We start from the raw sequence: 26,344 nt of genomic DNA, 5'->3' as shown, positions 1-26,344 counted from the left end.
TGTAAGCACTCAAAGAATTATTGTTATGAAAGGTTTTCATTTGAATACAGAAACTGAAGCCCTGGGAGAGGAAAGAATGTCCGGTCACACGGCAAATTAGCGACGAGGTTAGGACTGGAATACAGGTCCCCTGATTCCCAGCCCAATACTCTATTCCTTGTCCTCAGAGTTTCTAGTCACAGATGTTCACAGCAGAGGGCTCAGGGCTGGTGGGGGCGCGCAGGAAAGAACAGCCCGTCGCAGGTCTTTGGACCTGAATCACGACTTCTGCACGACGGGAACGAAACGGACTCGAGTATTTGCGCAGAATGACTAGCTCCTTTCAGACCTCTTGGGTATCCGGCTCCCAGAACTAAAGTCCTTTCTACTGCACCTGGGGAGTCCGGGTCAGCCCCGGTGCATGGCGGGAGGAGTAGTCCTTTTCCTCCCCCGCCTTCCCAACTCACCCGCCTCAGAGGCCGCCTTCGCTTCATCTTTCCCAGGAAGCCCCGCGAGAGCGCCGGCTATTGATTGGCTGCGGCAGGAGCAGGCGGCTCGGTCGGCAGCGGTTACCCAGGGTTTCCGGTGCGAGGCCAGAGCGGGCGACGCTGTCGGGAGGTAGGCAGTGAGGTGAGTGTCGCGGAGGCTGGGCGGACGAGGCGGCCAGAGGGTCAATGGGCCTGCACGCCGTCGGCCAGTGAGGGGGAATCCTGCCGATTCCGCGCAAGGGCGCGGGCCGGGGGAGGGCGGAAGGGGGGCAGGGCTGCGGCCTGTGCGCATGCGCGGGCGGGCCGTGCGCGCGGCTGGGAGGGCGCGCGGGGCGTGGGTGGCTGCGCGCGCGGGGGGGCCCACGTGGGGTCTGGGGGCCGGGGGAGGGATGGGAATCGAGCGTCCCGCCACGTCAGTCTCCGGCCCTGAGCCTATCCCGCGCTCTGGCTGCGGTGAGGGGGCCGTGTAGTGCCGGAAAGCGGCTTCGAGAAAAAGGAGGCCTCGCCTGCCGCGCTTCTGGAGCGGCGCCCCGAAAACCTGCCTGGGCGCGCCGTGCTTCCCTCACCGGCCTGAGACAACCGTTGGCTCCCTCCGGTGAAGGCCGGCCGGTTTGTTCTAAGAAGCTTTGTGCACCCGGTATTGGGATTTTCGATTCCCAGCTGTGAAGAATTTCGAAGTCGGGAAAATAGCGAGTGTGCTTGTTTCTGCAGGATCTGCTCCCAGCCTAGCTTTGCAAACCACAATGAAGAACCAAGACAAAAAGAATGGGGCTGCCAAGCAGTCGGGCAACACCTCCAACCCAAAAAGCAACCCGGGGCAAGCGGAAGCAGGACCAGAGGGAAGCCAGGGGCGGCCCAGCCAGCCAGCTCCCGCGACAGAAGCCGAAGGTTCCTCCAGCCAGGCTCCGGGGAAGACTGAGGGTGTGTGCCAGCTCTGCTTTCCAGCGGGCGGGGGGAGGAGTTTGTGGTGCGCCGGGGTAGCTTCTGGAGTTCGAGGCCTCTGCCGCTGTTTACCCAGGAAGGAGGACCGCGCTGAGTCTGTGCCACCCCCCAGATCCCCGTTTCCCCGCGGGGGGGGGGGTCGGTAGAGCCTCCCACTCTAAGCACAGGAACAGAGGTCTTGAGAGAAGGCTCTGACAGGGTTAAATCAGGTGGCAGTCAGATAAGACACTCAAGCAGCCAGCCGAGGTGAGAAACGCCTCATTCACCAGTGGCTAACTGCTCTTCTTATTGGGGGCCTTCCTGGAACTTTGTTAATAGCCAGAAATGACTTGCGAGGAGGAGAAGGGAATGGACTAGATGTTGAGCTCCAGGTACATGCCATCCGTATGTGCTGGATGCTTTATTTCCTTCACTTCTTTCACATAAAAGACATGGTGGGCAGTAGTGGGAAATAATTATATCATTTCATAGGTGAATAAACTGCGGCTTAAAGAAGGTAGGCAACATTTAACCCGAACCAGTAAGTTTGGGCCTGAAAAATCGCAGCCAGTGGAATAACCATCTTGTCTCTCATTCTGCCCCTCATCCTGTCCTGCTGTAGGAGCACAAGCCAAAACTGCTCAGTCCGGGGCCCTCCGTGATGTCTCCGAGGAGCTGAGCCGCCAGTTGGAAGACATCCTGAGTACATACTGTGTGGACAACAATCAGGGGGGCCCAGGTGAGGATGGGGCACAGGGTGAGCCTGCTGAACCGGAAGATGCAGACAAGTCCCGGACTTATGCTTCACGGAATGGGGAGCCAGAGCCAGAGCCCCCAGTAGTCAATGGTGAGAAGGAGACCTCCAAGGGAGAGCCGGGCACAGATGAGATCCGGGCAATTGATGAGGTCGGAGACCGAGATCACCGAAGGCCGCAGGAGAAGAAGAAAGCCAAGGGTCTGGGTGAGCAGAGGGCAGCTACTGGCGAGGCTGGTGAGGCGGGGGAGTTTGGACCTGACATTCCTTGGGCTAACCTGCTCTGCCAGGATTCAGAGGAAACTACTTTCCAGAACAGCAGGTCGCATTAGTTTGAGCCAAGCCAGGGTTGTGGGCCATAGAACAGAGGCATGTAGGTTGTTCACTGCACAGAGGCTTTTGGCCTCGGTAGTAGATGGGAACCGAAATCTAGCCTGCTCGATCTTTGAGAAACTGGAGAGCAGGAGGTCTGGGTGGGCTCCTGGGTCAACCAACACTATTTCTTTCTTTTTTTTTTTCCCCTTTAAGATTTTATTTATTGATTTGACAGAGAGAGACAGCAAGAGAGGAAACACAAGCAAGGGAAGTGTGAGAGGGAGAAGCAGGCTTCCCACCGGGCAGGGAGCCCTATGTGGGGCTCGATCCCAAGACCCTGGGATCATGACCTGAGCTGAAGGCAGACGCTTAACAGCTGAGCCACCCAGGCGCCCCAACCAACACTATTTCTAACCTGCTCTGTGAACTTGGGCAAGACCTTGGTCCTTTCTGGTCCTTAGTTTTCACTTCTTTACAGTAAGATTTGGACTAGACCAGGGTTGAAAACTCAAATAAGCCAAGTTAGACAAGTGACCCTACGAGGATAAGACATTGCCTGCTGCATCCAAAGGGGTGATTGCCATCTGGTCCCAGCATGCTGATAGCATGTAACACTACAGGCTAAGTGTAGCCAGCCTTTTTTTTTTTTTCTTTTCTTTTTTTTTTCTTTTTTCCCTTTCTTTTATGTAGAGTTACGTGAAATCTCTCTGGATTTTTAACAGTTGGCGACTAATATGCTTGGAGCCAAACAAAACCCACGTGTGGGTTGGATTTGGCCTGTGTGCCAGTGCTTTGCAGTCTCCACACTGATCTTTCGAGCCTCTTGGGGTCAACGCTTCAGGAACTTGGTGCTGTGCTATGTACAGCAGCCCTCCAAGGAGACAGAAGGAAGACCCCTTGACTCAGGCACAGACAGTGAGAGAAAGTTATGGGGGAGGGGCTAGTGTGAGTGTTAAAGAATCAAAATTAAGTGATATACCCATGTCTTAGTCCTTATATCTGCAGCCTCTGCCTGTTCATCCTGATTGAAAGAGGGTTTTTTGTTTTTGCTGTTTCTTAATCTTGGGATGAAATATTGGAAGATATATTCGTTTTAAAGTTCACTATTTGGGAGGGAACAATTAAATAAAGTTCACTGTTTGGCTGCCTCTATTGATAAGACTTTAGTAGTTCTGAGGGAGACCTAGTCCTTTTTTGCCTGCGTCCTCTTTCAGAAGGGCCTTCCTTGTATCGACACAGTAGCACTTAATTGGCCAGTGGGATGTCTTTTTTTCTCCTGCTGGTAGAGCAGACAGGTTTTTTCTCCCACCCCCCGCCAGTGTTCACCACGGAGTCCACACAGCCTCAGTCATTTGTCAAGCATTTGTTGAGCACATCCTCTGAGATGTGCTGTCCAAGAGATAGGACCGGGCAGCACTGGGGCCACGGCAATAGGCAGGAGTAAGTTGGCGGCCACCCTCATGAAGCACACGGTCTGACTGGATGGCAGCTAGTTCAACCAACGATATAAAGTATAATTGTGGAGGGCTGCCTCCAGGCCTAAGAGTGTGGACCGAGGCCTGGGGAGATCCCCAAAGAAGAGGGTACATGCTTTCGCTTCCTGTGCTTTGCAGGGAAGGAGATCACATTGCTGATGCAGACATTGAACACGCTGAGCACCCCAGAGGAGAAGCTGGCAGCTCTGTGCAAGAAGTATGCTGAACTGGTCAGTTCTCCCCCTTCTCCTTGCACCCGCCCTGCCTTGGAAAGTCAGCAGGCCACCTGGCATGGGGTTGAGGGTGCAGGGGCAGGTGGGTGGCTTAATTCCTGTTCAGCCTCTCTCTGAGCCTTTTCCCCATCTGTTATGCGGGGAGTCAAGTCCCAGCTGGCCTCTTCCAGGCCGACAGTAAGAGGAGACCCTTTGCATTCCAGTAGTAGAACCCTGGCTCCTGGCCCCATGTCATCTCACACCTGTGTGCTTCAGTGTGCATCTCCCCAAAATGTGGAAATGTACAGCACCATCCTGACACTTAAAATTAGCGCTGATCACATGATATTCTCTAATACACATATTTCTCCAGTTGTTTAAAATGTCCATTTGATCAAATCAGGGTCTAAAGGAGGTCCATTTAATACATCGGGTCCGCCAACCTTTTTCTCCTGACATTGACTTATTGCAGATCATTTGTCCTATAGGGTACCTCACTTTCTCAATCTGTGGTGGCATTTAACTTGTTCCTTTACCTCCTTAGTTCCTGTAGATAAAGTGGAAATTAGCTCTAGAAGCTTGATCCAGTGCAGGTTCAACTCTTGATAAGAATTCTTCGTAAGTGGTACTCTGTATAGAGAAACAGTGTGCTTCTCCCGCTTTTAGTGATGGAAGATTGTCCACTGGATTCAGGTGGGGCCAGCCAGGTTCCTCCCTTGTCAGGTTGCCATCAGAATTTGAATGAATGGATTCATCCACTGAAAGTCATTTCCTAATTACCTATTTTTAACTTCTTTCACTCCATTCACACTTATTAGCTGGAATTCTCCTATAGGGAGTTTTTCTCATTTGTAAAATTGGGGAAATCACACCTGCCTAATGGGGTTATTACAATGATTAAATAAGGGACAGGATATGAAAAAGATACCACCCCTTCAGAATGAGCCAGCCAGGGAAAGATTGATGAAGAGAGGAGGAACTGAGTCACTAGAGTGATGTTCTCAAGTAGATGAGGAGGTGAGGGCCAGAGCAAGAGGCGGGCCGTGGTAGGACACGGCTGGGTCCTGGTGACTGGAGGAGAGGGCAGGTGGAGGTGGGTGGCCAAAGGTGGAGCTTGTGCCCCTGTGCCTCTGGTTGCTTTCATTCTCAGGGAAATGAAACAGTTGTTGCTGGGGCAGAGGAGAGTTGAAAAGGAGGATGAAATAGTTCTCTGGAAGAGGAGTGTGAATAACAAGGAATATAGTTGGGCCGCATGGCAGACAAGGGTCTGCCCCAAAGGGGTGGTCACAAATTTAAAGTGAGATGCTTCAGGCAAGGCTGCTTCAGTGCCGGTGCAGAGGAATCAGAAGGCTGGTATATCATATCAGGGTTGGAGTTCTGCTAGGAAAAAGGGGCAGGGGAGTTGAGGGTATAAGCGATCTAAGACAGGTAAGGTCAGTGATTATTTAAAGGAGAATTCAAGGAAAGTGAAAGGATGGTTGGGTCATTGGGTTGGAATTCCAATATGGTAGACTTTCTGGGACCACAGATATTGGAGGGAAGGAGCTAGAATGATAGGTGATAGTGGTCCTGCCCTGGGATGAGATAATGGACGTGTGTGTGCTCCTGGGTGATGACAAAACCTGGATCTGACCAGGACAGTAGGCACCAGCCAACTGACATGTGGCTACTCTGGATCTGGGTGTGCATGCATTGGATTTCAAACACCTAAGGAAAAGGGGAAGGATAAAATACTCAAATTTTTTACATTGATTTCAGGTTGAATATTATAATATTCAGATATTAGATTAACTAAATGTTTTACTAGTGTCAATTTCATCTCCTTTTTAATGTGGCCACCAGAAGAGTTGTCATTACATAATTGAGTCGTACTGTATCAGCATTGAATGAGCTCACGGGACGGTAGCTGATCTGGGGGGAGGTCGGGGTCTGAGGAGGAGGTTAAGATCTGTCCAAAATGAAAAGGCCAAAATGTTAACAGCCATCACACTGAGGAGAGAAATGGTGCTGAATTTCGGAGCAGTGAGAGGGAGTGATGGGGGGGGGTCTCATCTCAGGGCATGAGCGTCCCAAGAGTTGAGAGTCTTGAGAACTTTGTCTCTGGAGTCAGAGCAGAGGGAGGCTGGGGTCTGCAGCCTTTGCACCCCTGCTTGTCCCAAGGGCCCGTTTCTGTATCCTTGCGATGGGGCCCTCGGGGTTATCGGAGCAGTGCGTAAAGCGCCCGCACAGTGTCCAGCAGGAGCTGTTAACAGCTGGAGTCGGGAGAGGGCCGGGGTCCCTGGGGAAGAGCCCCCCACGGCACTTGCTTGCCTTGCCCGTCCTCAGCTGGAGGAGCATCGAAACTCCCAGAAGCAGATGAAGCTGCTGCAGAAGAAGCAGAGCCAGCTGGTGCAGGAGAAGGACCACCTGCGCGGGGAGCACAGCAAGGCCGTGCTGGCCCGCAGCAAGCTGGAGAGCCTATGCCGGGAGCTCCAGCGCCACAACCGCTCCCTCAAGGTGGGCCGGCCCCTGTGACTCTGCTTCCCTTGACTTCCACTTTTCTTCGGTGGGCTTTCCCCTTAAAAAGTAGCACAGGGACGGGGTGGTAAAGGGAGGTGCCTGGGTGGCTCAGTTGGTTTGGTGGTGTGCCTTCGGCTCAGGTCGTGATCCTGGGTCCTGGGATCAAGTCCCCCCTCAGCAGGGAGCCTGTTTCTCCCTCTTGTCCCCACTTGTGCTCTCTGTGGCTATCTCTGTCTCTCTCAAATAAATAAAATCTTAAAAAAAAAAAGCAGCAGCATGGACTTTTGGCAGAGAAATAGATGTCCCCAGTAATGTCCTGCCTTAGAGTCAGCTTCTTATAACCACTTGACCCGTACTCGTGTCAAGTAAGGTGAGGGCTGAGATGCTAAGGGAGCCCGGGAGGCAGAGCTTCGGTATTTTTCATTTCGCTCGCAGTCCGCAGGTAAGCCAGGGTCCAGCGCTGGCGGGCAGCTCCTCTCCCAGCCTTGGTCCATCTGGAATGCTGGGTCTTTTCTCTTCATTCTGCTTCTCCTGGGGCGGGGTTAGTCTGGTTAAAGCCCAGTCACTGCTATGACCTCTGGGTGGTTTTGTATGTGGATCCTTTCTCTATTTCTAACAAAATTGAGTATATGGTATTTTGCAATGTGTTTTGCTCATTTTTAGTTTGTCTTTGACAACATTTCAACTTTAATATAAACTTGGTATGAGAGATTCAAAGGTGACAGTCGCCCCTCCTCCTCAACCCCAGTGTCCAGCAGAAACCACTGGGAAGTAACCTACTTACGCATGTGTTGAAGTACAGCCCGGGCTTGCCTGCGTCCACACGTGGTCCTACGTAGGCTTCTCTAAACAGCGCTCATACAGGCATCGTTTCATATCCTGTTCTGTTTTCTCGCCTCCCAGAATGCATAGCTCTCTTTCCCTCTCAGTTTATTTAGGTCTGTCTCATTCTGTTTGATAGCATTGTTGTATGCATATCCTGTATTCTATCAGTGCCCTAGTTAAGGAATTGCTGGGTGGTTTCTAAGTTTACTGCATACATAGAGCTATGGTGGAAGTTCTTGTCGTATACATCCCTGGCTCATTGTATACAATTTATCCATAGGATAAACCTCAGAAGTGAAATGTCTGGGTTAAAGAGTGTGCACATTGTAAATTTTAATAGATTTTGCCAGATTACCTTCCCACCAGTACTATCTGCATGCCTGATTCTGCACAGTCTTGCCAACCCTGGGTACTACTGAATTTTAACTAGTTGGTCGGGGGCGGGGAGTGAGAGGTGAGAAATGAAAGCGCAGAAGCAAGACTGCTTAACCTGAGGTCTGGAAGAATGGGCTTCTGGAGATCCGGGTCGCTCTAGAATGGCACTTACGTGTATGCCTGCATCTTTCTAGGGAGAGAATCTCTCCCTGGCTGTCGGCTGGTAGACAGAGGGGTCCGTTGGGAGCCCCCATCGCATGACGTCTTGGAACCTGGCTGCTCCTCATTCTGAGAGCAGGGAGGGTTGTTGGTACAGACCATGGCTGGCTGGGGAGCTGCAGGTGATGGAGCTGGGGCTGACTTCTCTGCCCAGGAAGAAGGCGTGCAGCGGGCCCGGGAGGAAGAGGAGAAGCGCAAGGAGGTGACCTCACACTTCCAAGTGACGCTGAATGACATTCAGCTGCAGATGGAACAGCACAATGAGCGCAACTCCAAGCTGCGCCAGGAGAACATGGAGCTGGCGGAGAGGCTCAAGAAGCTCATCGAGCAGTACGAGCTGCGGGAGGAGGTAAGGCGTCCCGCACGGCCCACCCCACCACCAGGCCCCCTTCCCTTTCCTAGCCAGGACAGAGCTGACGTCCCCACGTGCCTTTCTCCGCTGCGTTGACCTTTGAAGCCACACTGAGTCTACCGCCTCCTCCCCACTCCTGCTCTCGCACCCATTCCCGGCTCCCAGGGCCCTTCCAGCAGCGAGGACAGCCGTGGAATTCGCACAGTTAGTCTTGCCTTTAGATGGGGCAGATCTCTGCCAACGGGGCTGAGCGGTTGCGTTGGTGGAGGTGTCGTTTTTGTCCTTTTTTCCCATTTACGAAGGAGTCGGGCTACAAAAGTGAGGGTGGTTAGCCCAGTGGGGTGATCTCCTTGGGGCTGGCGGTTTGAGTGTATTTGCCATTTGGCTTCCTGGAGGCCAGTTTCATCCCGGTGCACACCCAGCACTGACTGGAGAGAATCAGGGTGAGGTTGCGAAGTAGACCTTCCAGGGGCTTGGGGCCCACGTGCTGTGCCACATGCAGAGTCCAGCGTGTCACAGTGAGAGGGGAGGCTGGGGACCCTGGTCTCTGCAGATGGGACGTCCCTGCCGCCACCAGGCCTCCCTGAGAAAGGGAGCTGCTGACAGGTGGCCCTCCCGCCGTGCTCTCCTGCAGCATATCGACAAAGTCTTCAAACACAAGGACCTGCAGCAGCAGCTGGTGGACGCCAAGCTCCAGCAGGCGCAGGAGCTACTGAAGGAGGCGGAGGAGAGGCACCAGCGGGAGAAGGATTTTGTGAGGCTCGGGCCCTGAGGGTGGGAGTCTGGGAGGGGGCGGGTTGGGCTCTGGCTCAGCTCGTAGTCGAGTTTGTCAGGGAGAGTTGCTTCCTGGCCAGACCAGGACGCTGCTTCCGCAGAGAGCAGTCAGAGAGCAGGGAGCTTCAGCGGGTCCTGGGGTGTATGGCTAAAAAAAGGCCAAACAGCCCCTAGGGGCTTCTGACAGGATCTGGGGTCCTATCTTGGAAACAGCTCCTCAAAGAGGCGGTGGAGTCCCAGAGGATGTGCGAGCTGATGAAGCAGCAGGAGACCCACCTGAAGCAGCAGGTGAGCAAGAGTGGGTCCTGGTCCTGTGCCTCTGGGGTCCCCTCGCTGGGCCCCCGTCCTGGGGGCGGAAAATGGGACCCTCATTCTAGGACCACCTTGACTGCTGTGTGACCTTGCTGAGCCTTTGTCCTCGCTGGACCCATCCGGCACCCATGGCGGTGACCCGGTGGCTAGGCGAGCTTGAAAGACTTCGTTGCTAGTTGGAAGTGTTGTGCTGCTGCGTTTGAGGAGTCAGGGACGGAGATGTTTTCAGTTACGTTTAATTGTACTCATTTTCAGAAGAAAAGTTTGAAAACATACATAGAGGCAAAATATAAGTCACCCCCAATCCTGCTTTCTAGGCCTAACATTTTGGATTCTATCCTTCCAAATACATAGTTTTTGTTTTGTTTTAAAGAAAAATGGTATCTCAGGCACGTGGGTGGCTCATTCGGTTAAGCGGCTGCCTTCGGCTCAGGTCACGATCCCTGGGTCCTGGGATTGAGCCCCGAGTCTGGCTCCCTGCTCAGCGGGGTGCCTGCTTCTCCCTCTCCCTCTGCCATTCCCCCTGCTTATGCGCTCACTCTTTCGGTCAAATAAGTAAAATTGTTTAAAAAAAGAAAAAAGAAAGATGGTATCTCGGTAGAAGTGTTGGGTCCGAGGTCCAAGAATGGGTCTGTGTTAACCAGAAATGCCCTCCAGAGGCCTAATCTTATCTCTGGGCTTCTTTCTCACCCAGCTTGCCCTATACACAGAGAAGTTTGAGGAATTCCAGAACACCCTTTCCAAAAGCAGTGAGGTGTTCACCACATTCAAACAGGAGATGGAAAAGGTAACCGTGTCCAGGCTGGGTGTGGCTGCAGGGGCACACGGGGCCTGCTTCAAGAAGCCCCAGCCCCTGAGGTGCCTCGTGGGGGGCTGTTGACAGTAACAATGAGATTGATACCAAGGATGGGCTGTAAGGAGGGATCAGAGTCTTTCCCCGCCTCTCAAGGAAGCATCACTGATAAGTGCATCCTCCAGGTTGTCCTGGAGAAGGGGCAGCCTTGTCATTCCCTGTTGGTGGTGGTGGCATTTACCTTGAGATGTCCCGAGGTGGCACCAAAGGCACTGACTGCGCCCTGTAATATCTTGCCCCCTTGGGACTGTCCCCCCCCCCCCATGGGAGACACAGATGCACAGATGGTCTGGCCCCCTGATCATTTCCTTCTGTCTGTCCCATAACCCAGATGACTAAGAAGATCAAGAAGCTGGAGAAGGAAACCACCATGTACCGGTCCCGGTGGGAGAGCAGCAACAAGGCCCTGCTTGAGATGGCTGAGGAGGTGGGCTGAGTGTGCTCTGCAGCTGGGGAGCCGGGCGGGGGGGGGAAGGGGGTTTGAGTGTTGGGCCCTTTCCTCTACATTCTGCCAGTAAGTCATGCAGCTGGCATGAGATGGAGCTGGGACTCAGGTGTCCATCTGTCCAGGCAAAGGCACTGCCAGCTGGGAGATGGTGAGCCCAGGGGTAGGTCTGCAGTAGAAGCAAAGAGAACAAACGAAAGAAAGAAATACAAGATCCGAAAAACCGAGGGTACCCGTGATTAGCACAGTTCATATGCAGAGTAGCCCAGCTACTTTGATTTCGTGGTTTGAGATGCAGGAGAAAGGAACGAATTGCTGGAGTAGCTGCTATATATTAGACCCTCTTGGATGTTTTAGGCAACGCCAGTTCATTGAACCTTCTCGCGATCTGTGAGGTTGGTGTTAGTAGTCTCTTTTTTTTTTTTTTTTAAGATATTCATCTAGGGGCACCTGGGTGGCTCAGTTGGTAAAGCATCTTGACATCTGACTTCAGCTGAGGTCATGATCCTGGAATCAGCCCAAGTTGAGCTCCCCGCTCAGCGGGGAGTCTGCTTGTCTCTCTGCCCTCCCCCCTGCCTTGTGCACACGCGAATGCACTCTCAAAACCTTTTAAAGAAAGATTTCGTGGGGCGCCTGGGTGGCACAGCGGTTAAGCATCTGCCTTCGGCTCAGGGCATGATCCCGGCGTCGTGGGATCGAGCCCCACATCAGGCTCCTCTGCTATGAGCCTGCCTCTTCCTCTCCCACTCCCCCTGCTTGTGTTCCCTCTCTCGCTGGCTGTCTCTATCTCTGTCAAATAAATAAATAAAATCTTTAAAAAAAAAAAAAAATAAAGATTTCGAGAGAACGAGAGCATGCACGGAGGTGCACGTGTGAGCAGGGAGGAGGGGCAGAGGGCCTGGAAGAGGAGAGAATCTCAGGCAGGCTCCTTGCTGAGCACAGAGCCCGAGGTGGGGCTCAGTCTTGGGACCCTGAGATCATGACCTGAGCTGAAATCAAGAGTCGGATGCTTAACCGACTGAGCCACCCAGGCGCCCAAGTAGTCCATTTTAAAAGATAAGGAAATCAGCTCCCAAAGCCAAGTCGTACTTCGTGTCACCTGTAGATACATGGAGAGAGAGATTGTCTTCAAGCCACGCCTCTTTTGTGCTCCACAGTGCCCCCTACCAGCAACCAGGTCTTGGCACACACCAGGGCTGTTCCACTAGGAAGGGGACCAGCTGTTGGCTCTGGTCTGCTCCCAGTATCATTCAAGTGTGAATGTTTTCTACCATCTGACTCTGTGGGGTGGGGGGGTTGATGGCATGGCACTAAGGCCCCATTTCGCTCCTAGAAAACACTCCGGGACAAAGAGCTGGAGGGCCTACAGGTGAAAATCCAGCGGCTGGAGAAGCTGTGCCGGGCACTACAGACAGAGCGCAATGACCTGAACAAAAGGGTACAGGACCTGAGTGCTGGTGGCCAGGGCTTCCTCCCTGACGGCGGCCCTGAGCGAAGACCAGAGGCCGCAACCGCGTGCAGGGAGCAGGGTTGTGAGGGTCCTGGGGCCCAGTCACCGAGCTCCCCGAGGGTCGCAGAAGCTCCTTGCTGCCCTGGAGCAGCGAGCACAGAAACACCCGGTCAAGCGGGGCCCCAGGAGCCCACCTCCACCACCGCCTAGGGAACCTGGCACGGGGGGGCGTGCTGGGAAGGGAGCGAGCAGCCCAGCCAGGCCAGGCTCCCACCACTAAGCAGTCCCATGCTGAGGCCCAGGGTGCTCCGACCTGGCTGACCTCTGACACGTCGCAGTTTTGGATTTTGTGGGTCAGTTCTACATACACACGGCATGTGCCAGGCCTCCTACATTTCTAGCTCTAAGTGTAACATGGGCTTGCACTGGAGGTGGGGGTGTGTACGGGTGAAGTCACTGGCTCTTCTGTGAGCTGAAGAGTCTTAAAGAGGAGCTGCCGTCACAGTGAGCTGGCAGGACAAGTGACTTGAGCATTCCCCTGCCTGATTTGAGGCTCAGACCCCCCCTCCTTCCTGCCCTTCAGGGCTTGTGACAAGTGACACGCTCAGGCCTTGACTGCGTTTCCCTCATTAGCAGGGCTTGGGCGGCTCTGGCTCTCCTAGCTCCCCTGGGATCTCCTTTGCTTCTCTTAACCTGGAGGAGGGGGTCCCTGGGCAGAGCCTGGGCAGGGCCCGCAGAGCTGGGGATCCAACTGCTGTCCCGCTTTGGACAGGGGACCTGGAGAAAGTTGCCGTGGGCTGGCACACTGTTAGGGAGCCCTCGGGCGGTGCCGGGACCAGGCCAGCGACGCTTCTCAGTAGCCTTATCATTCACAGGTGCCTCTCTAGCCCGCACGAATGATTGACGAGAGATCACCCAAAGGATGCTTTCTGAAGGTTTCTGTTTTGGGGGGTTTTTTTGTTTTGTTTTGCACATGACAGTGTGTGTATTGATCTGAGGAAGGAGGGGGGTGCTGGTGCAGTTGCCCTCCAGTGCCCCCCCCCCACTACCCCACCTGGTATCTTTGCCGCGTTGGTGCTGAGCTTTCCTGTTCGGTGAAATGAGATTGCAGTTAGAAGGAAGGGAAGGGCATCTGATGGTTTTGCCACAAGCTTGCCTGTGTGTTTCAGTCCTGGAAGGCCGCCGCTGACGCCCATCACTGCCGTCTCCATGCGGCAGTTGCTGGGCCCCGTGCCCAGCTGTCCCGTTGGCTTTTAGGAGTCTGTTTCTGCTTCTCACCCCACCCTTAATGTGCAATCCTTGAGGTTTGCCCTGGTTCCATTGCCTGAGGACTAAGCTGAAGTATGTCCTTGACATCGCATTCCTGTGCGGAGACGCCCGGCTCTTGTCTGACAGCTGAGGGACAGAGAGAGACTTGACGAGCCTCAGAAATCACAGAACGGCTGCAGATATTTGGGTCTGGTGCCCGCTCACCCCCAGTACTTGCTGCTCTGGACTGAAAGTTCTGCTAGTTGCACGCTTGCCACGGTAGTCACCAGGCTACAGAGCAGTTTTCTGGAACAGCAGAACGAGGCAGGGGTTTGGAAGCTGGGCTCCGGTGGGCTTGAGGTGCTGCACCCCACCTCTAGCCGGGCCTTGGCTTCAGTGTCGCTGAGGGAGCCATGGGCCGAGAGGCACGGGACGTGGAGCTTTTGTTTCTTGCTAGGTTTCCTTGAAGCTAGTTCATTATCATGCCGGTCCCTTCCTTTCCAACAGCCAGCCCGCTCTCCGTGCCTTTCCCTTCGATCCCTCCCACAAACAGGTTCGTGAAGAGTGCGAAGTGCTCCTGAGACATGTTACGACTTAGGCCAGAGATGGCAAATGAATGGCACGCCCGTTTTTCCCCTGCCCCCATGGCAGGTACTACTGATCGGCCTCTGAGTGTTTCCCGCTAATCCCTGGGTATCTAGCTCGCAGATCCCCAGCAGCCAGTACAAGTGTTGACACCTACTTGCCATCCCTGGCTGAGCTGCTGCTCTCCTGTGGAGAAGTGTTTCCTAGGATCTTTTCCCCTGGAATGGCTAGATCTGGAATAGTCCCCGGATCTGCCTTTTCCTTCCCCAGTAAGGCCTTCGTCCCCTCCCACCCCCCGCCCCAGCCCGTGTGTCAGGCTGAGACACACAGAACTGCCAACCCCATACAGGGTTTGCCGGGCTCTGGAAGCGCAGGGAGGAGGCAAGCTTCTGCCTGCCCGGTTTGAAGAGCAGGGGGCCTGCAGTAGCCCACGTGATTGCCGCGCTTGCTTCAGCTACCTCGTAGAGCCCGCGTGGTTGAGGGGGATGGCCGCGGGAGCCCAGTGTGGGGTGGGGGATCGCGGCCGTGCGGCTCAGCCAGCCCCAGAGACTGAGGCTAGTTGCCGTGGGGCTACCGTGAGCAAGGTGGCCCCAGCCAGGCTTCCCGGATCCAAACTCCGGGCCCTGGGCGAGTATAACCTTGGCTCTCAGCTCCAGCCATGTCTAGATATCCAGGCCGGGCTACAGATGAGTACCCCATCCACCCTCTCCCTCTTCTCCCCATTGACCAAATCACACTAATCACTACAGCTGCTCTGCTTGTGCTTTCCAAAGTCCGCCTGGCTACCTGGGTGCTGCCCTCGCCGGCCAGGAGCCCGGGCCAGGTGCAGGGAAGGTGGCCTGTCGGGATGAAGGCCACCGCCTTCCTCAGCAGGGCAGGTCCCGTGCACATGACCTCAGTTTTAGGACCAAGAGCTGTGTTGGATGCTCAGATTGCTAGCGTTTCCTCCAGGGGACCGTTGCCGGAGAGGCTCGCCGCCCAGAGCCCTTGGCCCTGCGGACAGGACTCTGTGTTCGGACCGCGTCCGGCTGAGAGCCTCGCGCACGCCAGTCTTGAGAGGTATCGGCAGCACTTTGTTTTGTTTTCCATGAGGTTTTTGGACCATGGGCTGAGCTCAGGCACTTTCTGTAAGAGAATGTTCTGTCTGTAAAGATGGTTCTTTCCACTCCTCCGCTGCCGTGGCGGCGGCTCTGCTGAGGGCTGAGGAGAGGCCGGTGGACCTGCGGCTGCGGGGGAGGCCGAAGCCTGCTGAGCCCTCCCTCCGGAACAGCACGGAGGCAGTCACCCCGGGGACAGCCGGGCACCTGCCTGGGGGAGGGGTGCTGCCTTCTGTCCCTGTAACTGCTTCCCATATGGCCCGACCCGGCCGCCCAGATCTGTTGTAAAGCTGTGCTGACGGCCTTTTTTTGTCTCCTTTTGGTATTCACAACAGCCAGGGACTTGATTTTGATGTATTTTAAACCACATTAAATACAGAGTCTGTTGCCTTACTTGTTTCTCTCCTGATCTTTGTGGTCATTTGGTGCTTCTGGACCCATCTGGCCACCACCGACTGTCTGGGTCCGTGGCAGAGCCTTGGGCTGTGCCGGAACGCGCGTCTCCCAGGGCGCCCCCTGCCTGCCAGGAGTCCCCTCGTTTGAGCTGCCTGAGCAGAGCTCTTGGCACAGCTGGCATGACGCTCATACACACTGAAGCATCCAGTTCTTTCATTCAATGAAAAGTTGCCTTTGCCCCATGAAGGGTCAGGCTAGTGATGAAGAAAGATACATTTTTTTTTTAAGTAATCTCTATGGGGCGCCTTGGCTCAGTCAGGCGTCTGCCTTAGGCTCAGGTCATGATCTCAAGGTCCTGGGATCGAGCCCCACGTCAGGGTCTCTGCTCAGCAGGGAGTCTGCTTCTCCCTCTGTGCGCCCACTCTCTCTCAAAAATCTTTTTAAAAAATCAAAATAATCTCTACACCCGGTGTGGGGCTTGAACTCACACCTAGGTCGAGTCACATGCTCTACTGACTGAGCCCCCAGGCGCCCTGGAGAGAGAAAGTTTTATTTTTTACTTTTTAAAAGGTTTATTTGTCCAAGCACAAGCAGGGGGAGCAGCAGGCAGAGGGAGAAACAGGCTCCCCGCCGAGCAAGGAGCCCGATGAAGGACTCGATCCCAGGACCCTGGGATCATGACCTGAGCTGAAGGCAGATTTTTTTTTTTTTAAGATTTTATTTATTTATTTGACAGAGACAGCCAGCGAGAGAGGGAACACAAGCAGGGAGAGTGGGAGAGGAAGAAGCAGGCTCCCAGCGGAGGGACCTGATGCGGGGCTCGATCCCATAACACCAGGATCACGCCCTGAGCCGAAGGCAGACGCTTAACGACTGAGCCACCCAGGCTCCCCTGAAGGCAGATGCTTAACCAACTGAGCCACCCAGACATCCCAAAAGATACTTTCAGATAAAAAAAAGTTGGGGGTGCTGTGGAACCATAAAGGAAGCCCCTGTCCCTTCAGCAGGGAGCTCGGGGTGGACACCTGGAAGGGCCTTATGACCCAAAGGGCAGGTAGAAGTTTGACAGCTTGATTTATTGGTGAAGTAGTTCACCTAGAAATGCACGTGCCCAGGAGGGTAGTGGGAGGAGGTCACCAGGAGCCTATGTGCCAAGTTAGGGAATCTGGGCCAGATCCAGAGGACTGGAGGGACCCCTGAAGGTGTTGAAGTAGGACATTAGGAAGATCCATGAGGAAGGCATAAGGTAAGGAGACCAGAGACCTAGGCATAGGCAAGTTGAGGCCCAAAAGTGAATGTCTGGACACTGTCATCACTGCTGTTCAGGGCTTTCTGCCGTAGGCGGCATCCTTTGGCATTGGCCCATCTGTGAATTCCTTTGATTTTGTGCCTTCCTTGAGAAGACCACATTCTCCATACAGTTCTGAAGAATGCACTGGTGTTTTACAAATTCCTGCTCAACCCGCCAAGCCTAGGTGCTAAAGTTGGGGCTCCTGTACCAGCACCATATTCTCTCGAAGCCTGGGATGGCCTGGCATAAAGGATGGCTATGTGAATGCCCAAAAAATGGCAAAGACAAGTAAAGGGCCCTTCCCTCCAGGCCTCCACAGCAGGTGTGTTCACACTGGCTGTGACAGTTTCCTCCCTCGGAGCCTCTGTCCCTTCGGACCAGGGTCCAAACAGGCTGATACTTTTCTGTGCTGGCCCCAATGGTTCCAGTCAAAGATCCTTTGGAAGGAGTCCAGAGAGGCTGCCCCAACTCTAAACTCCCAAGCCACGCACCTCTGAAGATAGCTTCACCCTAGGGGTACTCCTGCACCTGCCACCACTTTCCTGGAGGGACCCTGGTGCCCCTCTAGCAGCTGGAGGAGAACAGCTTACTGGTTGTCCTCTCTGCCTTTGCAGACCCTTCCCTCCAGCCTCTGATTATTGAAAAAGTCCTGAATTAATGTCTCCCCTTCTCAAACAGTCTAGGTGTTGGAAGCACCTGGGAAAGGTCCCTGCACGGGTGCCCGTGGAAACAGAGCCCATCCCTTTCTAACTTATCTGGAGACCCCGGTGCCGGGAAGCTGCTCCTGCCCAGTGGGAGGGGAAGGAGGACTAGGGTGCTGTGCATGTTGCCCTGGGGCAGTTACTTGAGACTCGAGGGCAGCCTGGCCAAGGATAAGCCTGTCTCCTGTTGCATCAGATGGTTCTCTGGGGACCTGAGCTGGGCGCCTCTGCCAGGTCTTTAAATAGCTGCTCCATTGATCTGGCCTCCCAGGCAGCAAGGACAGCGCTAGGTCAGCCTCTGGGTGGCACTCAGATTTCCCTCCTGGGGGCTGGGGTCCAGCGCCAGGTAATCGCACCGATTTCCCTCCGACCTGATGCTCCCCACGCGTGTCTCTTAGACCTGGGGGTGGGGAGGGAGGAGGCTTGGTCCCATCACTTCATCAGGGGCTGAATATAGTCCCCACTGCTTACCAGCGAGGAGTGTCTGGGTATTGTAGGGTGAGTGGTATTACCCTCCAAAGACTGTAGTTTACTTTGAGCAGATGGGATGATGACAGTATCTTCCTGCAGGATTGTTATGAGAAAAAAATGTACCTAACGGTGGACCTGGATTTCATAGTGGTTGTCTTCTCTTACAGTTTGTTTCTGCTGCTGCTGTACATAGGCTTATGTATATATATCTTGTATGCTTATTTATATCTTACATGCTTAAGTACATTTTCTGCCCCCATCCCTATCGCCCCACCCTGGCCTTCTGACAAAGCCACCACCATTTTGTAAAGGGACTGTAGCTTCTCCCCGAACTGATGGGAAAGTGAGTTTTTTAGATTGCCATCAGACAACCGACGTTAGTCACCTTAGCTCAGCTGGGGAGGTAGAGGCAAGGGAGAGGGACTGCCTGGTTAACCATCGTAGGCTCCTCCCATCTTCTGCATCCCGACCGCTAAAGAAGGTCACTTTCTCTTTAAATGCAAATTACCTCCTGCCTGCTCTGCTGGCACCCGCTCGGTTCCCTAGGAGGAGAGCGCTGAGGGCGGAGGGAACGGCACCGAAGCCTCACTCCTGACCGACACCTCCAGGTCAGTTGCCCCCTTCCAGGGTGTGTGTGGGGGGTGCAGAACGTCACAGGTCTGACGCTCCATTTTGGATCCCGGCTCCCCAGCTGAGCGATCCATTTGGCACGCGGCTTTGAAGACTGAGCATGGGAAATAGATCCCAGGTGGCCCCCAGCCATTCCTGGGGAGCAGGGGCTCCTGCTCCAATTCTTCTATCAAGTCCTTAATTGGGCCAAGCTGCTGCAACGCAAGACAGAGGGCGTGCTCCTGTCTCCCCTCCACCACACCCCCTTGGGGCCGCCCAGCCAGGTGCTAATTTCAATGCTGATGCCCCCCATGGTGCCACCATCGCAGGGTGCAGACCCAGGCTGGGTGGCGGCAGCCTGGAGTGAGCAGCTTGGGAGAGTCCCTGGAAAGGGCCCCCAGGCCTCCACCGGGAGGACCTCAGCAGACCTGAGGCTTAGGGGGTGGAGCTGGCCTGGAGGCTGAGTGGTGCCAGCCACAGGCACAGCCATTGTTGGAGGCCCAGACGGCCGCTGCCCGACCACCCACCCCACGCTGGCCGCAGCTGAAGCGGAGCCGGGCCTTTCTGACTGGGGAGGGGGAAGCGGCAGGAAGCCCGTCCCTGAGAACTTCTGGGAGTTGCCTGCTGTTTGAGGTCGGGGGTGGGCGGAAGAGGAGGGATGCCAGTGTCTGAGTGGGGGGGAGATCCCACAGTGAGCCCCATCACCCATCCTCTGATGGTGACTGCCTGACACTGAAGTCTTCCCAGGCGCCCCCACCTACACCTTGGTCACCTCCCTTGCTGATGGGCTTTTCAGCATCTGCCTGGACAGCTGAATAAATAGAAGAGGACCCAGTTAAGACGCTCCTAATCGGCCACTGGCTTCCTGCCGGCTCACATCCACGCTGCCTCCCCCTCCGTTTCCTCTGCCAGCTCCACCCCCTCAGCTCCTGGGACAGGAAATCCCAGCAGCAGCGGGAGGACGGTGTCTGGTCCAGCCCTTCCAGGCAGGGGCCAGGTTTTCAGGCCAGGGCTGGAGGGCAGGTGGGGGACCTGGGGTGGGCCCTGGAAGGTCCTTCAAATATACACTCAAGAACCCAGCGGTAAGGTGCTGGCATCTGGCCCTGCCCATCCTGGACAGAGGAGGGGACCGAGGCCCTGGCAGTTGTGAGGGGACAGTGGGAAGGTCCCAGAGCCCTTCCTTTGCAGCTCTCAGGGGTGGCTGGGTGAAGTGACGTCTTTGCCTCTCACTGTCTCAGCGGGACCTGAGGCCCAGCCGGCATCCAATGGAGGACAAGAAGAAGAAAAGGAGTCCCAAGCCCTGCCTGACCCAGCCAGCGCAGGCCCCGGGCACGCTTCGAAGGGTCCCTGTGCCCACCAGCCACAGCGGCTCTTTGGCCCTGGGACTCCCTCATTTGCCGTCCCCCAAGCAGCGGGCCAAGTTCAAGAGGTGGGTACAGAAGGAAAGCAGGGCAAGGAGGGAGGGACCCCAACTCTGGGCTGAGCCCTGTGGGAAGGAAGGTAAAGACAGCCGTGGCCTGAGCCCTAACTGAGCCTTAGCCTTAATAACAACGGACACCTTCCCTGGGCTGCCCCTGCCGGCCGCTGAGAACTCAGAGAAGCCTCAGCCCCAGCCTCTGCCCTCAGCTGCAGGGGAGAGGCTAGATGGGTGACTGGGATCTCACACCATGTTGATGCACGTCAGAGCGGGGAGTGGGCGATGCTGCCAAAAAGTGAGGCTGTAGGGCACACTGGAGAGACAGACAGACAGACCACGTCTAAGCTGAAGGACTTGCCTGACATAAGTACGGAAGGAAAATATTGTGTGGGAGGTTCCAAGAACCACAGGAGGTTGGTGGCCCTGGAGTGTCATGGAGCAGGAGATGGTAAGGGGAGACTCGGATGTACAATTTGAATTTTTGCTTAATTTTTCTTAATGATTGGGGATTTGGATCCTACTGTACGTGTCCACGTTTGTTTCCCACAAAACACAAGGCGTTCCTTCTCCCATGACCGTGCCTCCCTGGGGCTTAGCACGCTACCTGCCTGAGAGATCTGTCTGGGGACGGCCACACTGGGGTGTCGCTGAAGCTCAGGGCTGGAGCAAGAGCAGTAGGAAATGCAGCAGGATGGGGGGCAGGCTGAGAAGGGTCCTTCTGTGTCATCCTGGGGACAATGGAAAATTCAAAGTTTTGAAACAGAAGAGGAGCTGAAAGAGATTTTTGGGAGAGGCGAGATGGCTGTCGTGGCAACAAGGAGTAACTGTTCGCAGTGAGGACAAGGGATCCACCCAGGGTCGTGGGAGGAATGAGGGCAGGGCTGAGACAGGGACCCGAAAGCCCCCCTTGAGGCCCAGCTCTGGCTATGAGGGTCTTCTGAAGAAAAAGACTTCCTTTGACCTCTTCTCCCTTCCCCTCCTCACTCACTCCCTTCCCTTCGCAGTCCTGGTGCCCCGGGCAGGGCCGGCTGGGAAGACGAGTTAGTGCCTAGACTGATGGCCTAAAACACTTCGGGTACCTGGCCGCCTCCGCCCTGTGACCATGCCCATGCCCCCCCCCCCAGGGTAGGCAAGGAGAAATGCCGCCCCGTGCTGGCCGGCAGTGGGGGCGGCCCCGCAGGCACTCCCCTGCAGCACTCCTTTCTGACCGAGGTGACGGATGTCTACGAGATGGAGGGGGGACTGCTGAACCTGCTCAATGATTTTCACTCAGGCCGCCTGCAGGCCTTTGGTGAGTCCCCGGCTGGGCTGAGCGGGGGTGTGGCCGGGGCCAGCATCCCAGGCTGCTCCCAGGGCTGAGACAGGTGTTGTCCAGGGAAGGAATGCTCCTTTGAGCAGCTGGAGCACGTGCGGGAGATGCAGGAGAAGCTGGCCCGGCTGCACTTCAGCCTGGACGTGTGTGGGGAGGAGGAGGAGGAGGAGGAGGAGGACGGGGTCACGGAGGGGCTGCCTGAGGAGCAGAAGAAGACGATGGCGGACCGCAACCTGGACCAGCTGCTTAGCAATGTGGGTCAGGGCTGGGTGCGTCTGTTCCCGGGGACGCGAGGGGGTGGGGGAGGCACATGATCCTCAGGCTATTCGGGCCCCTGGGTGGAAAGCTGGGGGTGCATGGAGCCCCAACCCCCACCAGAAGATGGCTCACCGAGCATCTGGGGTTTGGCCTGGTGCCTCTCCTGACAGAAACCTCCTTGTCTCTCTCTTGACAGCTGGAAGATCTTAGTAATTCTATGTATCCTTTCCTATGTGTATGTGTGTCCACACTGCCCACAGACGAAATCCGTTTCCTTCTTCCCACCACCCTCCAGGAGTATTTATAATAAAACTAACATCTCCCCCTTTCTGTCCTACTGAAGCAGAATTAGCCACAAACTGCCCCCATGCACATTTCTCCCGAATATTAGGAGAGAGATAGTTACAGGGAATGTGATTTCTTATGAAGATCCTTGCAAGTGAGGCCTCTGGCTGGCTCAGTCGGTAAAGCTTGGGATCCTTGATTTCTAGGGTTGTGAATTCCATCCCCGTGTTGGGTGTAGAGATTACTTAAAAATAAAACCTTTTTAGTCACACTAGTGAAAAAAGTTTTGTTTTTTTTTTTTTTTAAGAGAGGGAGAGGGGGTGAGCAGAGGGAGAGGGAGAGAATCTTAAGCAGGCTCCACACCCAGAGTGGAGCCCCCTGCAGGGCTCAATCTCACAACCCCTTAACTGACTAAGCCACCCGGGCGCCCCCAAAATAAAATCTTTATTAGAAAGAAAATCGTTGCAAGTATTTTAGCTGACACCAATCCATGGCAAAGCTTGTCTGATGTCTTCCTGCTCTTTCAACATTGAACAATTATTATCACTAATCTAGATTATCTCCCCATCTAGTCTCAGCCAGAAATAGTGCGGGTGCAAGTACCTTGCAAGTACCTGCAAGATCTAAAGCAAAAGAGAAGGGAATTATCCACCTAGCAAGGAGGGCAGGTGTGGATTGCAACCTGGATCACGGATCACCCGAGTCCTCCGACCCCCCCCCCCCTTTTGTGCAACTGGAGAAACGAAGCCTCGCAGGTCGGGCAGACAGGGCAGGAAAGGCTGGGGTCTACAGCATCGCAATCCTTGACTGGCACAGACAGAAGCTGCACCTGGCCGAGAACGCCGAGCCCGAGGAGCAGTCCGCTGTGTAGGTGTCGGACCCAAGCCCAGACTGCCCCTCTCATTCCCTTCGAACTGTGACTTTTTACGGACTCGATCGGGTATTCCGCGGCCCCCCAGGTGCTATGCGGGAGGGGGGCACTGGATGGAATTAAACCAGAAAGGTTTAACTGGCTCCTCCGTGTGCTTCCTCCACTCCTTGTGTCTCCACTCGCCGAAGGCCCCAGGTCCCTGCCTCCGCAGAGGCACCCTTGCGCGACACACTGTGGTTTGGGTGGTCCCGCTCCGCGTGGCGGGGGCAAGGGGGAAAGGGACTGGAATTCCCAGCGCGGCTCTGGGAGTGGGAATTGGGAGCGGGCGGCCCAATTCTGGCCGCCGCCGCAGCAACACGGCTGCCATGGAGACGACAGGGGCGGGGCCTGCACGCGGCGCGGACTAGTGACGCAACTGGCAGGCGCTCCGGCTGCAGCCGGTCTGTTGGCGCCGGGATGGAGCGGGAGCGGTTGATTCGGAGGGTGTCGGTGCTGCAGGTGCGGACCCGGCGCGGGGTGCACGATTCCCACCACGGGATCTCGGATTGTGACCTTCGAACGAGATGCGGCTACCACGTTCGGTCACCTACCCTCATGCCCGCCTCTGGAGTTACCGACCCACCCCCACCGCCCTAAAGAATGCTGGGACCCCACGGACCCCCACCGGCCTTCCACTCCCACCATACGCTCCTGCGGGATCCAGGAAGTGTCGGGAAGGGCCTTAAGTTCAAGAAGGGGACCCAGTCCGGCATCCTCCCTTGAACCACCGGAGACTGGCCTGACGTACAGCGTCATCACCTATTCTTTTCCCGCGGCCAGATCCCGTCTGAGTCACTGGGACGATCTCTCCAGGAAAATCCCCCCAATGCCCCCACTTTTGCAGTGATAAGCATTTTCTTTCCCCCTTATTCTCCACGCAGGCCTGCGTCCGAGGCTTCTTGGTCCGACGCCACTTCCAGAGTCTGCGAGCTGAGTATGAGGCTATTGTACGAGAAATCGAGGGTGATCTGGGCACGCTTCAGTGGACAGAGGGCTGGATTCCCAGGCCCCAGTTTCTCCCAGAGGTAGTAGACACCCCAGTGGAAGAAGGGAGGGGTAGGAGGGACCTGGGCAGGGAATTCAAGGAAATGGTAGAATCCACCCTTCCTGTTGACAAGCTTTTCTCAGTGGAAGAGACTCCACTCCTCACATTCGGATCCTTAATCCTTACAACCTTGTATGCTAAATCTTGGCATCCAGATATCTGGAAGGTTTACCTGTGAGGTTCTCATACTTCTCATTTCTCAGAAGGCAAAATCCCATCGGACCCGGAAATCCCAAGGGAGGGCACCAAATCCAGAGCAGGAACTGCTCGCATGTAAAGAACATGAGAGAGAAGCTGTCTTGGAGGAGCTGATGCTGAAGAAGTCAGGAGAGAGCTCCGCAAACTCAGGAAGTCTTCCCTGCAGAGGTGACAGCCCCTGGCTTTGGGATGAGCACAGCAGGACAGCCAGGAATCCCAGCCAAGGGGAGACCAGAGATAAGTCAAGGATGGAAAACCCAGGTACCTGTGTGCCTAGATTCAGGGCAAGCCCCTGACCCGCTCTGGGCCTCAGCTTTCCCATCTGAAAAGTGAAAGGCTTGTGCTCCATAAGCTGCATCCCTCTCTTTCTTCCCGATGCCTGGTTAAGGGCAATTTGTGAGTGGGCATGGGCAGGGTGCTAGGGCTTAATGGTAGCCAGCGCCCAGTGTGTACTAAAGCCTTCTCCATTTTTCTTTCCTGCTTCGCAGAAACTGCAGGTCCAGGACTGCCCTGCAGCCAGACTGAGCTCCAGGAGCTCCAGTACCACCACAACCACTTGGCCATGGAACTGCTCTGGCTACAGCAGGCCATCAATAGCCGTAAGGAGGTAGGCACTCCCTTGGAGCCCTGCCTGCACATTTAGGGCCAAGGGTGGGGGTTAGGGAAAAGCCTCGTGCTCTGTGCTCAAGCAGTCCTGCCTGGTACAGTGTCTTTCTCTTCCCCAACAGTACTTAATTCTCAAACACACACTGACATCCCCGGAGGCCAGCCAGCCCAGAGACAAGCCCAGCGTGTGCCCAGACCACAGGGCACAGACCTGTGAGAGGGCTGGGTCGCAAACAAGCCCGCCACCGAAAAACCAGTCCTACAGAGACAGGACCACTAGAGAGCCAGAGCACGTGGGTGACTGCTGGAGGCTCAAATCACCACCCCACAAGACCCCGGAAAGACTGGCCACTGCAAATAAAAATACTGCTGGGGTCAAGTTCAGGGACCCATGCTACAGGAGGGTCGGGCCACAGCTGCCCACACCATCAGGTAACCAGGCCTTAGAGAACAGGTTCACCAGAGACCCAGACCGCGGGGAACAGACTTTTGGACGGACCTACCCGCCGCTGACGACTGTCCTGGACAACTGCACCCCCAAAGGCCTCAAACCTGGGAGCTACTGTTCTGAAAAGGCCAGGACCCGGGTGCCCACACTCTGTGAAGACCCAGAGATTGAGTACAAGTCTTCCAGGAGGCCAGAACACAGAGAGCCTGATTGCCAAAGAGCTAGGCCACGGAAGCTGGACCTCTCAGAGGACCATTGCATCTGGGATGAGACCTCGGCAGAGCATGGTGGCCAGGATCTCTGGAAGACTAAACCACCTAAGGGCCAGCTCCTTAGTGAGAAAAGCTCCAGGGATAGAACCTCCAATGAACCTAGCCATGAGGAAGGGAAAAACCAGAGGACTGTACCATGGCAATCCAGGCCACCTGAAAAACCATCTTTGACAGGGTCAGCCCACATGGGAGAGGAGCACTGGAGGGGCAGGCTATGGAAAACAGGACCACCAGGCTAGGCCCTGGGGAGCCAGGGGAAGCCCAGGTTCCATAGAGGGATGCTATGAAAGGGTGATGAGGGAGGCAGGGCCTCATCCTTGCTCGCTGGTACCAGCTCTACCCCCTGCCCTTGGCCGTTGGTGGCTAATGGGGCCAAGAGAAGCTGGAGCAGAGCTGCCACCAGTATAGGGAGGGGAGGGAGACAGACATTCTTTCATCCTCTGCCTGTGGCTTCATCCAAATTTTGGGACAGGGAGTTATCTGGGGAAAGTAACGGAGAGTCTGATGGAGAATAAAGGTTTTCCACGGATTCTGTACCGGTTGCATTCGTCTTCTGCCTCTGTTCAGGACAGACATTGGGCCCTCTGTGCCTTTCCTGCTGGCACGCAGCATCTTCCCCACGGCTGGCTGGGAGCCACAGTCTGGGGGCAGATGGGCCAGTCCCCAAAGCTGGTCCTCCTTTGAGCTCAGCCCTTGGGCTGCAGAGTAGCGGGGAGCCTCTGAGGCATCTTCCCTAGCTGGTATTGGAACATCTGTGTTTCGGGGTGATCTCCACCACTGCCTCTCTTTCGAGGCCCCACCAAGGGCCGGCTGGATGAGACCCTGAAGGCAGACACGCACTCCTGCAGTCTCTCCGCGCCTTCCTGGGCGACGGGGCAGGACTCCACTTCTGATTGGCACTGCTCCCAGCCTGCCTTGGTTGCCTGGCAACAGTTCTGCGTCTCTCG

At 55.3% G+C, this 26,344-nt stretch overlaps 3 protein-coding genes across 9 annotated transcripts; all 3 read left to right on the top strand.

Moving 5' to 3' along the window:
- Positions 1-470: 470 nt before the first annotated feature.
- TXLNA (taxilin alpha) lies at positions 471-15,571 on the top strand. Of its 5 annotated transcripts, XM_045782298.2 has the most exons (12): positions 471-609; positions 1,179-1,388; positions 2,011-2,349; positions 4,071-4,162; positions 6,470-6,640; positions 8,217-8,411; positions 9,049-9,168; positions 9,402-9,476; positions 10,195-10,287; positions 10,685-10,780; positions 12,132-12,236; positions 13,124-15,571. In XM_045782298.2, exons 2-12 carry the CDS (start codon positions 1,211-1,213, stop codon positions 13,133-13,135), a joined length of 1,476 nt encoding a protein of 491 aa, XP_045638254.1. In that variant the 5' UTR covers positions 471-609; positions 1,179-1,210; the 3' UTR covers positions 13,136-15,571. The 5 variants fall into 5 exon arrangements, with proteins under 5 accessions (XP_045638254.1, XP_087714744.1, XP_045638251.1 ...); XM_087858618.1 differs by having other exon boundaries at positions 2,011-2,127; positions 12,132-15,571; XM_045782295.2 differs by having other exon boundaries at positions 12,132-15,571.
- A 2,198-nt stretch (positions 15,572-17,769) lies between these two features.
- CCDC28B (coiled-coil domain containing 28B) lies at positions 17,770-22,932 on the top strand. Of its 2 annotated transcripts, XM_045782124.2 has the most exons (7): positions 17,770-17,912; positions 18,584-18,645; positions 19,885-20,075; positions 21,188-21,354; positions 21,439-21,629; positions 21,830-21,852; positions 22,735-22,932. In XM_045782124.2, exons 3-7 carry the CDS (start codon positions 19,912-19,914, stop codon positions 22,787-22,789), a joined length of 600 nt encoding a protein of 199 aa, XP_045638080.2. In that variant the 5' UTR covers positions 17,770-17,912; positions 18,584-18,645; positions 19,885-19,911; the 3' UTR covers positions 22,790-22,932. The 2 variants fall into 2 exon arrangements, with proteins under 2 accessions (XP_045638080.2, XP_045638078.2); XM_045782122.2 differs by lacking the exons at positions 17,770-17,912; positions 18,584-18,645 and adding an exon at positions 18,703-18,930.
- A 248-nt stretch (positions 22,933-23,180) lies between these two features.
- Positions 23,181-26,311, top strand: IQCC (IQ motif containing C). Of its 2 annotated transcripts, none has more exons than XM_045782118.2 (5): positions 23,181-23,287; positions 23,710-23,853; positions 24,077-24,332; positions 24,560-24,678; positions 24,800-26,311. In XM_045782118.2, exons 1-5 carry the CDS (start codon positions 23,246-23,248, stop codon positions 25,634-25,636), a joined length of 1,398 nt encoding a protein of 465 aa, XP_045638074.2. In that variant the 5' UTR covers positions 23,181-23,245; the 3' UTR covers positions 25,637-26,311. The 2 variants fall into 2 exon arrangements, with proteins under 2 accessions (XP_045638074.2, XP_045638075.2); XM_045782119.2 differs by having other exon boundaries at positions 23,201-23,287; positions 24,077-24,239.
- The last annotated feature ends 33 nt before the right edge of the window (positions 26,312-26,344 follow it).

This window comes from Ursus americanus, chromosome 33 (genome assembly GCF_024610735.1).
Source record: "Ursus americanus isolate L20-20 chromosome 33, mUrsAme1.1.p, whole genome shotgun sequence".
Taxonomy (NCBI): Eukaryota; Metazoa; Chordata; class Mammalia; order Carnivora; family Ursidae; genus Ursus; species Ursus americanus.
The sequence above is the reverse complement of the archived record's forward strand: the minus strand, read 5'-3'. Positions and strand labels throughout refer to the sequence as shown.